The sequence below is a fragment of the Melitaea cinxia genome, chromosome 10, assembly GCF_905220565.1.
Source record: "Melitaea cinxia chromosome 10, ilMelCinx1.1, whole genome shotgun sequence".
Classification (NCBI taxonomy): Eukaryota; Metazoa; Arthropoda; class Insecta; order Lepidoptera; family Nymphalidae; genus Melitaea; species Melitaea cinxia.
The window spans coordinates 4331401-4345431 of record NC_059403.1 but is presented as its reverse complement, the minus strand read 5'-3'; the positions used below and the strand labels follow the sequence as shown (position 1 = coordinate 4345431).

At 33.6% G+C, this 14031-nt stretch overlaps 1 protein-coding gene across 1 annotated transcript in view; it reads right to left on the bottom strand.

The window, feature by feature from the left end:
* Positions 1–14031, bottom strand: part of LOC123657385 — a 217165-nt gene that overhangs the window by 90968 nt on the left and 112166 nt on the right. The window contains exon 5 of the mRNA XM_045592938.1: positions 6243–6424. Coding sequence (XP_045448894.1) covers positions 6243–6424 — 182 coding nt within the window. The remainder of the gene's footprint in view (positions 1–6242; positions 6425–14031) is intronic.

Here is a 14031-nt window from a genome sequence, read left to right as displayed (position 1 = left end):
TTTACGAAGACAGGGGGGAGGATCTTGGTTACTTAAGACCGAAATCCAAAACACCTTCATCCCCTGCATTGCCGACTGTCAGCGAACCCGCACCTAGTGGCTCGGAGCGCCTACAACAAAAGATCGAGAACCAGAAGGTTGAACAACGCAAAGCAAGGGCCGCACCTGAGTCTAAGCCGAGCTCGATGTCATTGGCGACCTTTATCCAGGCAACCATCTCCCCGAAACAAGGTAAGCTCCCGCATCACCCCTCTCCCAAAAAGGCTGGACAGGGAGAGCGACTATCGGGGACGCTGAGCGGGTTCACCAAAGACGACAGTCCGAGGCACCCGGAGGCGTCACTCGCCGCTCGAACTAGGGCCGATATGGGACAAGTAGAACCACCAAGACTTCGACCTGCGTCCACACCGTTTCAACATGCAGAGAACGCCCTAATCGAGTTCCTGGCCATAATAAAGGCAAACCGCGAGGTAAGCCTGGCCACCTGCAAAAAGATCATGCAGGCCTACCAGTACGATCACCAAAGGCTACTGGAGGTGGAACTCGAGGAAGCCGAAGCAGCCATATACAACAGCAAAACCCGACAAATACTCAAGGGCAAGATGTCGGGTAGGTATATGGCTGCATATAACACCACAGCAGGTTTTGTGAGCGCGGTCGAGTCTGAGGGGAGTGACGAGGAGTCTCAAACCTTCGACACACCTGAAGGGGACCCGGTGGTGGTAGTGGCCAGATGCACGAAAGTAATGCTGGGCGACCGGATGCTGCGGATGGCGAAAACCATCTCGGGCGACCGGGAAGCCGGTTTACCGTCCGTGACCTGGGGGCTACCATCGCTGGAGTGGATAAACGGTGTACCGGGATGCGGTAAGACAACTCGCATAGTCAGGGACTTCGATGAGGACACGGAGGTCGTGATTACGACCACAGTCGAGGCGGCCAAAGACCTAAAGGAAAAACTGGCGCACCGCTATGGCAACAAGGCCAAGCAAAAGGTGCGCACTATGGCATCCGTGCTGGTAAATGGTTTCCGTGAGGGCTCAAAAATCAAACGCCTAACGGTGGACGAAGCCCTCATGAACCATTTCGGAGCCATAGTAATGGCCGCCCGACTATCGGGAGCAGAGAAGGTAGTCCTCATTGGAGATATAAATCAGCTGCCGTACATCGACAGGGACAACCTGTTCGAAATGCGGTACCGCAGACCAAACCTGTTAACAACCATCTCATGTGAGTTGTCATGCACGCATCGTAACCCCAAAGACGTCGCCTTTGCCATCAGTGAGGTTTACAAGACCGTGTACAGCTCAAGCACAAAGATCCGATCTTTGCGAGTGGAGAGCCTCACGGGCGCGCGCATTCCTGTAGGAAGGGACCGGACCTTGTACCTGGTCTTTACGCAAGAGGAGAAGAGATTGCTGACTGACCAGGGATACGGGTCTGGTGAGGGATCGCGCGTCTTAACCATCCATGAGGCGCAGGGCCAGACCTATGAGGACGTCGTTGTCCTCCAGACGAAGACAAGGAGGCTCAAGATTCACGACAGCGTCTCGCACGCTGTAGTCGCGGTGACTAGGCATACCAACACCTGTGTCTATTACACCGACGACCGTGACGACGCAATTGGTCGCTTTGTGACGAAGGCAGCGGAAACTTCTGAAAAAGATATCCTCGAGCACAGCCTCAGGATGGCGATTCACCACAGGGATGCCGCCGTCATTGAGGGTGTGCTCGAAATGTTAAAATTGTAGCACACCTTACTTGTAGGAATAAATTGTATAAGGAAAAAACTTAGGAGTAAGAAAAAAAAAAAAAAAAAAAAAAAAAAAAAAAAAAAAAAAAAAAAAAAAATTACTAATAATAACATAGGTTAAGTGTATATTGTAAGTAGGCCAAGTAGGCCATAAGTGTACATATACGTTAGCTAGACAATAAGTGTACATATATTATAGATAGCAAGTAAGTGTATATATAAACATAGATAATAATAATTATTATAATAGTGACAACAATAATTAAAGTAAGGCGCAATATAATTCTATGTCTTTTTGCATGTAAGATATCAATTAAGTTTAGCATAATTTTGGTCGGTGGACTCACGTCTGCATTAGGGATACTAAGATAGAATAATTAGGTCTCTTAGTGTAAGCTGCAGTAGTGTAACAAGTAAACGATCAGTAATAAAACTTAAAATCGGAATAACAAAAGCATGGGCACTTTAAGCCTGTGGACATAACTTTATTTAAAAAAAAAAAAAAAAAAAAAAAAAAAAAACTTTAACAGAAACGTTGGTTAAGTAAAAGTAGTAGTTTTTGAAGTATGTATTATTTTATATTATTGCTTTGATTCCTTCGAAAAATTATCCTTGATAAACGTTCTTAAATTAAAAGCCACAGACAAAATTTTACCAAATTACTGTGAATATATTATTCTTTGCAAATGCTCCACTGAATTTACACAAAGTAATTTCGCTGAATCTATTAGAATTCTTGTGACATAATTTTGCGAATTGTATTTGAACAATGCCATAAAGTTTATAAAAAAATTATTGAGTTGTATTTTGAATTAAATATAATGAATAAATTTTTCTTTTGTCTTAAAAGAAAAGAGAACGATAAATATAAGAAAACTATTACTTAATACCTTCATTAAATAAATTTCTCCCACAGTTTAAAAACGTATAATACTTTAGTTAGCTACTCGTAGATAGCATACAAATAGTAAAATAACGATTTGCGATACTAAGAGGAACTAAATTTCTAAACCACTACTAAAATGAAATAAAATTTTCAAAGGTTTCTCATTCTGACATTCTTAATAAATACATTCATTTGATAATAATGCAATAAAATACAAAAACTTAGTCTGCCATCTTTACAAGTCTACCATATTGGATTTAGTGTAACGAGACTTTGTTTTTTGAGGTATTCCCGGCAAACCCTTTTATTTGGTATCCATGTTGCAGGAGTGCATAAAAATTACTAGTCCGCCATCTTTAAAAGTTCGCCATTTTAGGTTTAGAGTGACGTCACTTTATTTTTCAAGTTAGTTTGAACAAGCCCTTTCATTTTTTACGCATTTTTTAGATTGTTGGAGAGCATTAAATGTAACTACTCCGCCATCTTGGTTGTTCCGCCATATTTGATTTAGAATGATGTCACATAGCTAACCATGCATTTTCATCCAAACTAAATGTATGTATAAAATTTCGGCTCAATCGGTTAAAGATATATGGTTCAAAATTGAGTTGTGCAAGATTCCATCCTTATATACATACATTGGAAGTTAAATAAAAGCTTTTAAAATAATGAATATTTTAGCCTCATTTTATTCGATATAAAACTAAATCATAAAAATAAAGAGATTATTTTATCAAGTTTGACAAACTTCCGTTTCAACAACGTAGAGAATTTCTGCCCTCGATAATTCAAATAGCGAATCTTCCGTAATTGAGTTATGTTATACATAAATTGACGGATTTAGAAAAAAGCCAATCTTTCCAATAGTTTTGTATCTCACTCCAGTGCTACTTTTTGTGATAAAAATAGCTGTTTTGAGTAATTATTTTTGCATTGCATTAAACCTTATACTGGCCAAAGCCCTTCTACTAATGAGTTGTACTTACTACTGCTTATTTTTTTCACGTATTATTTCGGCTGTGGTATGTCTCCATGTATGACATACCATAGCCAATATATCGACGGTCCCTACGTATAATATCGAAATTGAAAAAAGGCACTTTACATTTTTTACGCTGAATAATTTGTTAAGTATTACGATATTGAGTCACTCATGAAAAATGTGATTTTATGTGTATTTTATAGCATTTTCTCTTTTTTCTTTGAAAATATACATAAATAATAGTTTTTTCATGCAATAAAAAAAATAGAGAATTTTCAGTTTCGATACTGTACGTATGTCGTATACTTCGGACAGTCGATATGTCCCTTAACGGAAGGTCGCCAATTTAATAATGCGTTGAATATATTATCCTAATAAAAACTTTGTACCAATAATTCGTTTTCGTTTCGTTGGTAATAACTAAAAATAAATAAGAATAACAAAAGTAATAAATACATAAATAAACACTTCACACTCAACGACCCCCAGTAGGATTCTCTCCCGTGTCGGGGGTCCGGAAACACACACAATACACGAGCACAAACGCCCAGACCACGACAAACATCTATATGGCCAATACAATTATCTGTCGGGAGCGAGGATCGAACCCGCGACCGCCAGCGCAATAGTCAGTACTGTGACCGATGCGCCAACGCGTCGTCAATGTCAGTGAAAAGTTTACAGTCTGTTTAAGCTCAGTTCCTTTTAGCAATAAATAACGTCTCATATTTGTATAACATGTATATGTAGACTAGATTATTAACAAATTACGGAAACCGTTTCGAACAATTAACCCCCAGTTTATTCAAAACCCTAATTATGTAAATCAGACGGCAATGACGAGGAACAAGTGATCAAATCACATCAAAACAGACGCTACACGATTTTGAATGTGATTGTTTTAATTTTTCTGGATATAACTTTTAAACTACTTAGCCAATTTTAATCAAATTTGCACACCGTGTGCTGTTTGATCCAACTTGAAAGATAGGCTTAATTTTATTCCGATACAAATAGTTATTATAATAACAAAAAAATAAAAAATAAGGCGCCACGAAGTTCGCCAGGCCAGCTAGCAGCATATGGTATAGCAGGCTATATGGTTAAATAATGTTTGCTGAATCAAATGTACTTATAGGTATATATCATTTGAATTTTACCTAAAATATAGGCACTAAGCTGCCTTAGAAACAAATGACTGTGTGTGTCAAAATATTTATTTTTTTGTCACGGATGCGTTCTGGCCTTGAATGTGTAGTACATATCATACATAATCTTAGTGAAAGTGACGGGCGCATAGTACGTCATTATTGTTTTAGAAGATAGGGTGGGATAATAAGCTAACATTATAATTGTGTTTGCTGGAAAACGAAAAAAAAAACGACTTCAACTACATCGACAAGTAGTACAACGTAGGTAGACGAAAAAAGAGTCAAGTAAATACGCATTATCAAAGATTACTCCAAAAGTTGTAATCAGATCTCGATGAAATTTTAATCTGACCATATGATAAACATCGACTTTCGATTAAATTAAAAATCATTAAAATCGGTACACACAGTAAAAAGTTATGTGGATTTTCGAGAGCTTCCCTCGATTTCTCTGGGATCCCATCATCAGATCCTGATTTCCTTATTATGGTACCACACTTAGGATATCTCCTTTCCAATAAACAAAGGATTGTCAAATCGGTTCATAAACGATTAAGTTATCCCCGAACATTGAGTAACCTCCTCCTTTTTTGAAGTATGTTAAAAATATAAATAGACGCCATTGTTAACTCGTAGACCTATAAAGTAAGAATAATTCCATTATAAATGTTTTTGATACGTTTCTAAGATATTTTCGACAAAAGCTCCCAGGTGGCTTGATATATTTCCACATTCTTAACAATTTTCGTCACAATTAGACCATCTTGGACAAAACCTGAACAAGATATAAATTTAAATTTTCATGAAATATTATTCTACTTTTTGATGAACCAAATGAAAATCCATTTCAAAGTTTTGAAGTTTTACGAGGGATTGTTATTGTAACATGTAGTATGTAGTGCTATTACTGTAAGTCCATTAATATATTTAAGTCCTAAGTTTCGTTTGTACACCTTAGGATGAATTGGTAAACGTTAGGATTATAATATGACGATAGAAAGATTAGTAGACTTTATCGGCTTTACCGTCGAAATTAAGTATATCTTGAGACATAAAAAGAACGTTCAATAAATATATCTTACAATGAAACTTTTGATGATGAGTCTTGAAAAAGCACTTTAGTTGTGTATAGCATATCACAAAGTAATATTTGATATACTTCTTTGGCTAATATTATTAATTAAATTATGTTTATTTTTTGGTTTAGTTTTTAGATCTCTAGTGAAATTCGAATCATAGAAAATAAAATCATAAGTAATATTTGTGTTTAACTTTTTTTTAAATGATTAACTGCGGAGTTTCTTTCTGCTTCTTCTCTGAAAAATCTATATTCTCAATCAGTGGTAGCTTCACTTTTTACTTATACTAATTAATTAAAAGTAATATAATTTGAAAAATGACGATTCGAAAGTATATTTGAAGTCTTTTTAAACAAATTAATTTTTGATTTTGATTAAATTAATTACCTACCAGCTAGTCCTCTTTGAGATTTGGCTCTTCTGCCAACAGCAGGTGACACGAGGCTCAAGGCGCGATCAGATCTCGGTAGCTGCAGTGTGGTAGGACTTTGTTCGGAGTGGCGTGCGCAGATCGCTGCCTCCACCATCGAATCTATGCTGGCTGAGCGAGGTAACTGACCTCCTGACTCACGCCTATAACAAATGTAAGACTTTAAGGAAACTGATTAAAGGACAGAGCTAATTTGGTTTTAGGTATATCAGCAGTTGAAATAATGAGCAAAGATAAATTTGTACAAAAGCTATGAAATTCAGCTGAAAGATCACACAATATGAGTCTATTAGTACTGTCCAATTTTTAACTACAAAATAAACTAAATGTTAAAAGGTTTATCTCTCTTTAGTTTCACTAGAAATTCTGAACATCATCATGTAATTATTTTATTGGTATAACGTGTTGGAGACCATTCTCTATCTTTAAATCTATTCGATTACGATCTTCATTTACATAAACGATAACTATGAAAATTTAAGAATTTTAAGAGATTACAATAATTTTATATGTTATTTTATTTAAAAAAATTAGTATAGTGTATTCTATTTCGGGTTCTTCTTCTTCTTCTTTTATTATTGGACTCCCATAGGAATTGCCAAAGTCAGAGACTATTTCGGGTTAAAAAGAAAGTAAAAGAATATTTCAGACTTTCTGATTAGAATAAATAAATCTTTTCATGTCAAACATATTTTATGTCACTATTATAAGTACAAGTTTATCTCGTTTCCTGTTATGTTAACCAATTTAAAATTTCAAGAAGGAAATGTGTGCAATTCTTACATGATAATATATGGCCTATTGAGATAACAGGGGAAGAAATATGTTTAATAAAATTTACAATTCCGTTAAACGTAGAATATTACTAAGAAAATTGAATTATAAAATGAAATTTTCAACTCACTTCGCTTGCAGCTATTACAATTACAAATTTTAAATAGGTTCTCATTGAACAAACAATTACAGTTTTTTACTTAACTTGGAAAATGTCGGAGTCACGACGCCCAGCGGTAGGTATCGCAATTTGCATATTAATTAAATCGAAACTTTCTTGCACTCGTCAACACCAACCGTGGTGAAAGTTATAATATAAATTTACAGTGTAATTGATAAATAAATTTCCTCTAATAGGATTATAAAATAATGAAAATAACATTATGTGGTGTCATGGGATACCAGGTAGGAACGAAGTTTCTTCGGATAGTATAGAAGCAACACAATTTGAAAAAAAAAAATGTTATTTTATATATATTTTCTAGTTCTTGAATTTTTTTTAAATTAAGTTGATTGGTTTTTATTTAAGTACATAAAAGTATTTAGGAAACTTAGTAGTTTAGAAAATAACAAATACCGTAAAATAAAATAAATCAAACAAAATAATAATAATAATAATTCAAAATATTAAGTGAAATTAAAAAAAAAAAAACATATGTCTTTATTTATTTTTGTCGACAGTATAAAATTACATAAATAATTAAAAAAAATAAGTTTACTAGTGATATTTTAGTTACAGTTTACAAACGTCATATTATACAGTCGTGTGGCTGATATTACGTCACTTCCGTTCTATATTTTTCTTACGGTTTTAGTATCACATTTTTTCCAATTTGGTCGCCCAGCCAAATGTCAAGCTGTAAGGAACTTCGTTCCAAAAATATCTTAAATGTTTAATCAATTGAGAAATATGTAAAAAGAAAACTATTCTAATTTTTTATACTTACGGGCCAGCGTATTCGCGGGTATATAATAAAATGCATTGCAACCCGTTTTATAATTTCCAGTGAATAAACTATATCAAATGACAAAGATTTGTGAGTATCATGGCGCTGGATTTCACGCAGTGCACAAGACTGAAATTATAATAATTTACGGTTCTCTCAGCATTATTTACATTCCGTATCAGTGGTAACTTCACATTGACTATACTTTTAATATGAAAAAATATATAATTTGTAAAATGACGATTCAAAACAGCTTAAGAAGCCTACTCAAGTAATAAAATATATTTATTATTTGATTTGATTTGCGTATACAAAAAAATCTAGTATAGTAGAGCGTTTATTTTTTTGAGAAAGTTTTTAATACATAAGCTTGTCAAATATAATGAAATTATTACCATTGTCCCAATCGTAAACTTTCATTGCTTTGTTACAAGATATAATAATATTTTCGTAGTAAAACTAGATTTGTTATGCACACAATAGTTTTTACGACTTTATAGGTGTTGTTACGCTATTTTTACTACTATAAAACATTGTACAAACTAAAATCTAATTTGAATTGTCTTATCATTACTTATAGTATAAAACAAAGTTGCTTCCCTCTGTCCGTATGCTTAGATCTTTAAAACTACGCAACGGATTTTGATGCGGTTTTTTTAGTAAATAGAGTAATTCCAGAGAATGGTTTATTTGTATAATACATGCATAATATAGTAGAGGAATACTGATAGTTTTAGAGGTTTTTAATGTGATGACGTAAATAAACATATTTTTTGCGCTTACTTTGCCAATATTTATTTTATATTTTATATTTAGTACCAGCATTGCACCTGTGCGAAGCCGGTGTGGGTCGCTAGTATTATTTTAATAAAGTGTAATAAATAAGCATAAATAACTTAAAACGACATACAACACAACACTTCTATACTTCAGCCTATCGCAGTCCACTGCTGGACATAGGTCTCCCCAACTTCGAGCCAAAAACGGCGCGAGCTCATGTGGTTTGCCCGTACGCTGGGCAGGCGGGTTGGTGACTGCAGGGCTGGCTTTGTCGCACCGAAGATGCTGCTGCCCGTCTTCGGCCTGTATATTTCAAAGCCAGGAGTTGGATAGCTATCCCGCCATCGGTCGGCTTTTTAAGTTCCAAGGTGGTGTGTTCCAAGGTGGTGGTAAAACGACATAACGATATTTTAATAAAAATTATTAAGTCTTTCCTTAATAAGTATTTCTTTATGTATGTATTGCTTATATATTCATTGTATAATTATACAACAAAAATATGTATAAGCATCAGTCAGGCTTGTACCTAAAGACCTTGCATTATGTGTGTGTATGTTAAAATATTTATTTATTAAAGATATATAAAAAAGCGAATTGATAAAGTTTATATACTCCCATATATTACATAACTGAGGTAGGTACACAGCAATATCCTGCTAAAATCTGTAGCAGCCCGACTGGTAAGTGTCTCGACCTTACAGAAGGTCACAGCTTAATAATACTACTTACAAGCGTGGTGTTCCTGCGGTGAGTGAGGTGACCAGGGTTCTTGGGGGGGTTTGGGGGTAAAGTCGGCAGCGCACTTGCGTGCTTCTCGTTTTGCAGGCGTTTATGAGCTACAGTAATCGCTTAGTATCAGGAGAGACGTACGCTTGTTTGCCGGCCTAATTGTATACACAAGAAGTGCACAATTTCCTTAATTTAATAAAAAAAATTTGTGTTTGCATTTGTCATGATAAGGTTTGTATAAAGAAAAATATTTACGGAAAGAAACGAGTGAGCTTAAGACCACACGACTGGAGTAAAAGTTACGAAACCTAACTCTCTTTCTTTTCATTTTCACTAACATATATCTACCTCTCAACTTCCGTTCGCCTCGCCCGATCACACTTTTTGTAACGCACTCATCAGCTTACTCCCCAAGTCAAGCGTGCGTAAAGATGTTTTACTTCAAAAAATAATATAGCGGTACGAATTTTGCTGGGTCTCCTAGTTAATTATAAAAGTGATATAAGTGTCACTAACGGACAAATTCTTTTAAATTGTGATCAACTTACAAGTTCGCGGTGAAAGCGCTCAGGAACAAATTTAAATATTTTATGCTCATAAACTTTTACGTCCTATCTTTTTATACTCTTCAAAATTTCGGTGCCCGTTCCTAACTCTAAGAAATGCCATAAAACAATTTAAACTTAGTAGAAACTAAGTTCTCAGCTAAGTAACTTAACAATAATTATCTTCCAAATAGGGTCATTAAGAAAAGTATGGTGAATAGAAATTTACATAAACACGTAAAACGACGACCTTTACAAATATATGGGTATTTTTTTTTTCTCGTACTTACACGTTTTGTTTTCTCCGTATATGTTTATATATTTTCTGATTTCAATTACATTTGTCTTCAATTATATTGTTATGTGTATACATGTAAATCTAGATTTTTGTTACAATTTAATATTAATTTTATACTCCCATACATTTCATACTTCCCACTTTTTATAATATGAATCCTGTCAGAAATTTAATATAGGCTTAAAAACTTAACTATAACTTTCTAAATAATAAGAAAATCCTGTTTAATTTTTATAAAAATAATAAATACGCATAAAAATTATGATAATACTAGCTGACCCGGCGAACTTCGTATCGCCTAACACAAACTTTATCGTATGGTATTAAAGTTCAAATTGACTTTTAAGTATTATCACAAATCTTTTGTATGGGATTATAGAAAAGTGTTGTTTTTAGACTTTTTCAGGAAATTAAAATTTTTTTTTTTAGAATTTTTCTCTCCGTAAAAACTATCCTCGTACTTCAAGGAATATTTAAAAAAAAGAATTAGCGAAATCGGTCCAACCGTTCTCGAGTTTTGCGCTTAGCAACACATTCAGCGACTCATTTTTATATTATAGATTTAGAAACGGGCTAAAATAGTGTATAATCATTATACGTATTACAATAATTTAGCATACTGTTGTATACGGCATTCATGGTTACATTTTCGTTCGCTAGAACTTCCAGACTACTTACAGAGCTCGTTTTCGATCACGTTTCATGGAACAGTCATGCAAAAAAGTCTTCCCTTGGGTCTTCTCAAACCATTTTTAGGTAATCTCAGTAATACGAACTAATCTTCTGTTTTAACATATAGACCTATCGGCAAACGATGGAATACTCTTTTAAGTTAATAGGCATTGAAAAAGCTAAATATAAAATTTAAAGATTCAAAAATTTTAACTTATTAATCGACCCGCCCCAATTTCACACGGGTGCAATGCTAATATTAATATAAAATAAATATTTGTAATGTAAGCGCAAAAAAATTTTTTATTTACGATATCACGTTAGAAACTTCTAAAATTATCGGTGTTCCTGTACTATATTATGCATGTATTATACAAATAAACATTCCTCTAGAAAATTTACTATATATTTACTAAAGAAAACCGCATCAAAATCCGTTTTGTAGTTTTACAGATCTATAGACAGCGGGAAGTAACTTTGTTTTATACGATGTAGTGATGACGAAATTTATGTACTTCCGATATGACAGAAAAAGGTAAAATTAAGGACTTTCGTATAAAAACCTGAGAGGCCTTAGACCTTTTTAATGCGGCGCTAGTTGCAAAATTCGTTCTTAGAAGACGTATACTAACTATAACTAACGCACTGGACACATCAAGCGGTTTTTGAGATTTCGTGAGACTCGAAGATTTTATGTTTAACATTGTTAATAATGTTAGAGACAAAAAAAAAATCAAATAAATTCTATTCATTTCAATAATGATTTTTATATTTGAATTATCCATTCCGCTGATACAAAGACCGCCTTTCCCCCCCAGCCGACCTTTTCTTTTAGTAGAATTTGATATCGTAAGATTTCTTAGGGTCTAAATAAATATTTGGTGTGTATTTTCAGGGTATAAGTAAATATTTGCAGTTCTCGTCTTGACTTGAATAACATACCTACTATCCTAAGTCCATTAGAAGTACTTAAAATGTATATTTATTTGAAAATATTTTATTTATTGACTTACTAGTTACCCATCCCGGCTTCGCACAGGTGCAATGCTGATACTAAATATAAAATATAAAATAAATATTTGCAATATAAGCGCAAAAAAACTGTGTTTATATACGACATCACATTAGAAACCTCTAAAACTATCACTGTTCCTCTACTATATTATACATCTTAATATATATAAATCTCGTGTCACAATGTTTGTCCTCAATGGACTCCTAAGCTACTTAACCGATTTTAGTCAAATTTGCACACCGTGTGCAGTTTGATCCAACTTAAAAGATAGGCTATATTTTATTTTGATATATTATGTTATTATTATATTTCAAAAAAAAAATAAGGTGATACGAAGTTCGCCAGGTCAGCTAGTGTATTATAAATATAAACCTTGCTCTAAAATTATTCTATTTACTAAAATAAACCGTATCAAAATCCGTTACGTAGTTTTAAATATCTAAGACTGCGGGAAGCCATTTTGTTTTATACTTTGTAATGCTAGATTGTCCACAGATCAAAAGTGTAAATAAATAAGGTTTGACAAAAAAAAAGTGCGATATCAATGTCACTTAGCTTCAACACGCTGCTTGACCAATTAAATCGTAGTAAAACAGGACGTGTTTAAACTGATGAAATGAAGTAAGCATTCAGACTATAATTATATTTTTAATACCATTAGAAACATTTGATGACATTTTATATAATGTTTGACTAATCGATTAAGTTGGATATGTTTGAAATAATAAGTTATAAAATATAATACAAATACAACAAATAGGAAGAGAATGATGAATAATAATTAATTATTAACCGTTCCTTCAAAATTATTTAATTTCTATATTCGAATCTAGAACTTACGAAAGATCATAGATAGTCTTGGTATAATGCCACGAATTCGAACGTAAATAATCTTTTATTTCGCTCTTGGCAATGGCATTGAAAGACTTTTAATTCATCTCCATCTCGGATAAAGACAAAGGTTTTTGGCGTACATACTCGTAACTCTACACCCTGCGGATATTTAGGTCGACTATCTACGATATAGAACTACGTCTCTTTAGAATGAGCTTTTAGTTCGCATTTGAAAACTTTGCAAATTTTGATATAAACACTGAACCAAATAATTGTAAAGGGTCTTCTGTAGTTCTCTAGAATGTTGCCAAATGGCTGCTTTTAAATTCTCATTAGTACCAGTTTCGCTTATTTCTGGTACCAATTAAAAAAAATCGCATCAATAAAAGAATAAAGACGTTCCCCTAAAACCTTACTTTGATAACACAGTTTTTATGTATATCTAATATTATTCCATTTGTAATATTATATATATATAAAGTTACTTAACAAATAAATAGTACAAAGCCGGAATAACTATTAGCTCATTCAAAGTGAGATTACACTCTCCTAGCCTAATTCAATTAAAGAATAATAATTATTAACTAAATATATAGAAAATTTTCTGAGTGACGTTGATCTTTATATTATTATAGTCGACCCCCCGTTAACAAATCAGTCACGTTCACCAGAAAAAGGAAATTAATTGTTGATGCCAATGAAACAGATGGATTCAATTGGAGTTAGAATTGCGAGTTTTATGTTCAGAATATAAATTATCATACTCATACAACTAATAGGAGATTCTCAATTAGATATTTCAAATGTATGTTATCTCAGAACTTTTTACCTACCGATTTGACCGACGGGACCGATGTCGTTGATTCTTTTTAAACTTGGTGCCGGTCATGTGGGTTTGAATTAAATTGAGGCCTGACAAGTACTTTTCGGGCTATATCTAATAATGCGTTTTAACATGCCTTTTCTTTCATCGACCTACATTGTATACTATACCTCATAACTTTTTAATGCGTGTACCGATTTTAACGATTCTTTGCTGCTAAATTTTCACTGGGTAAACCGATTTTGATAATTCTTGTTTTAGCCCATTAAAATTTAATTAAGATCTAGTAGCCACTTTTTTAATATTTGATAACGCATATTTACTTGACTATTT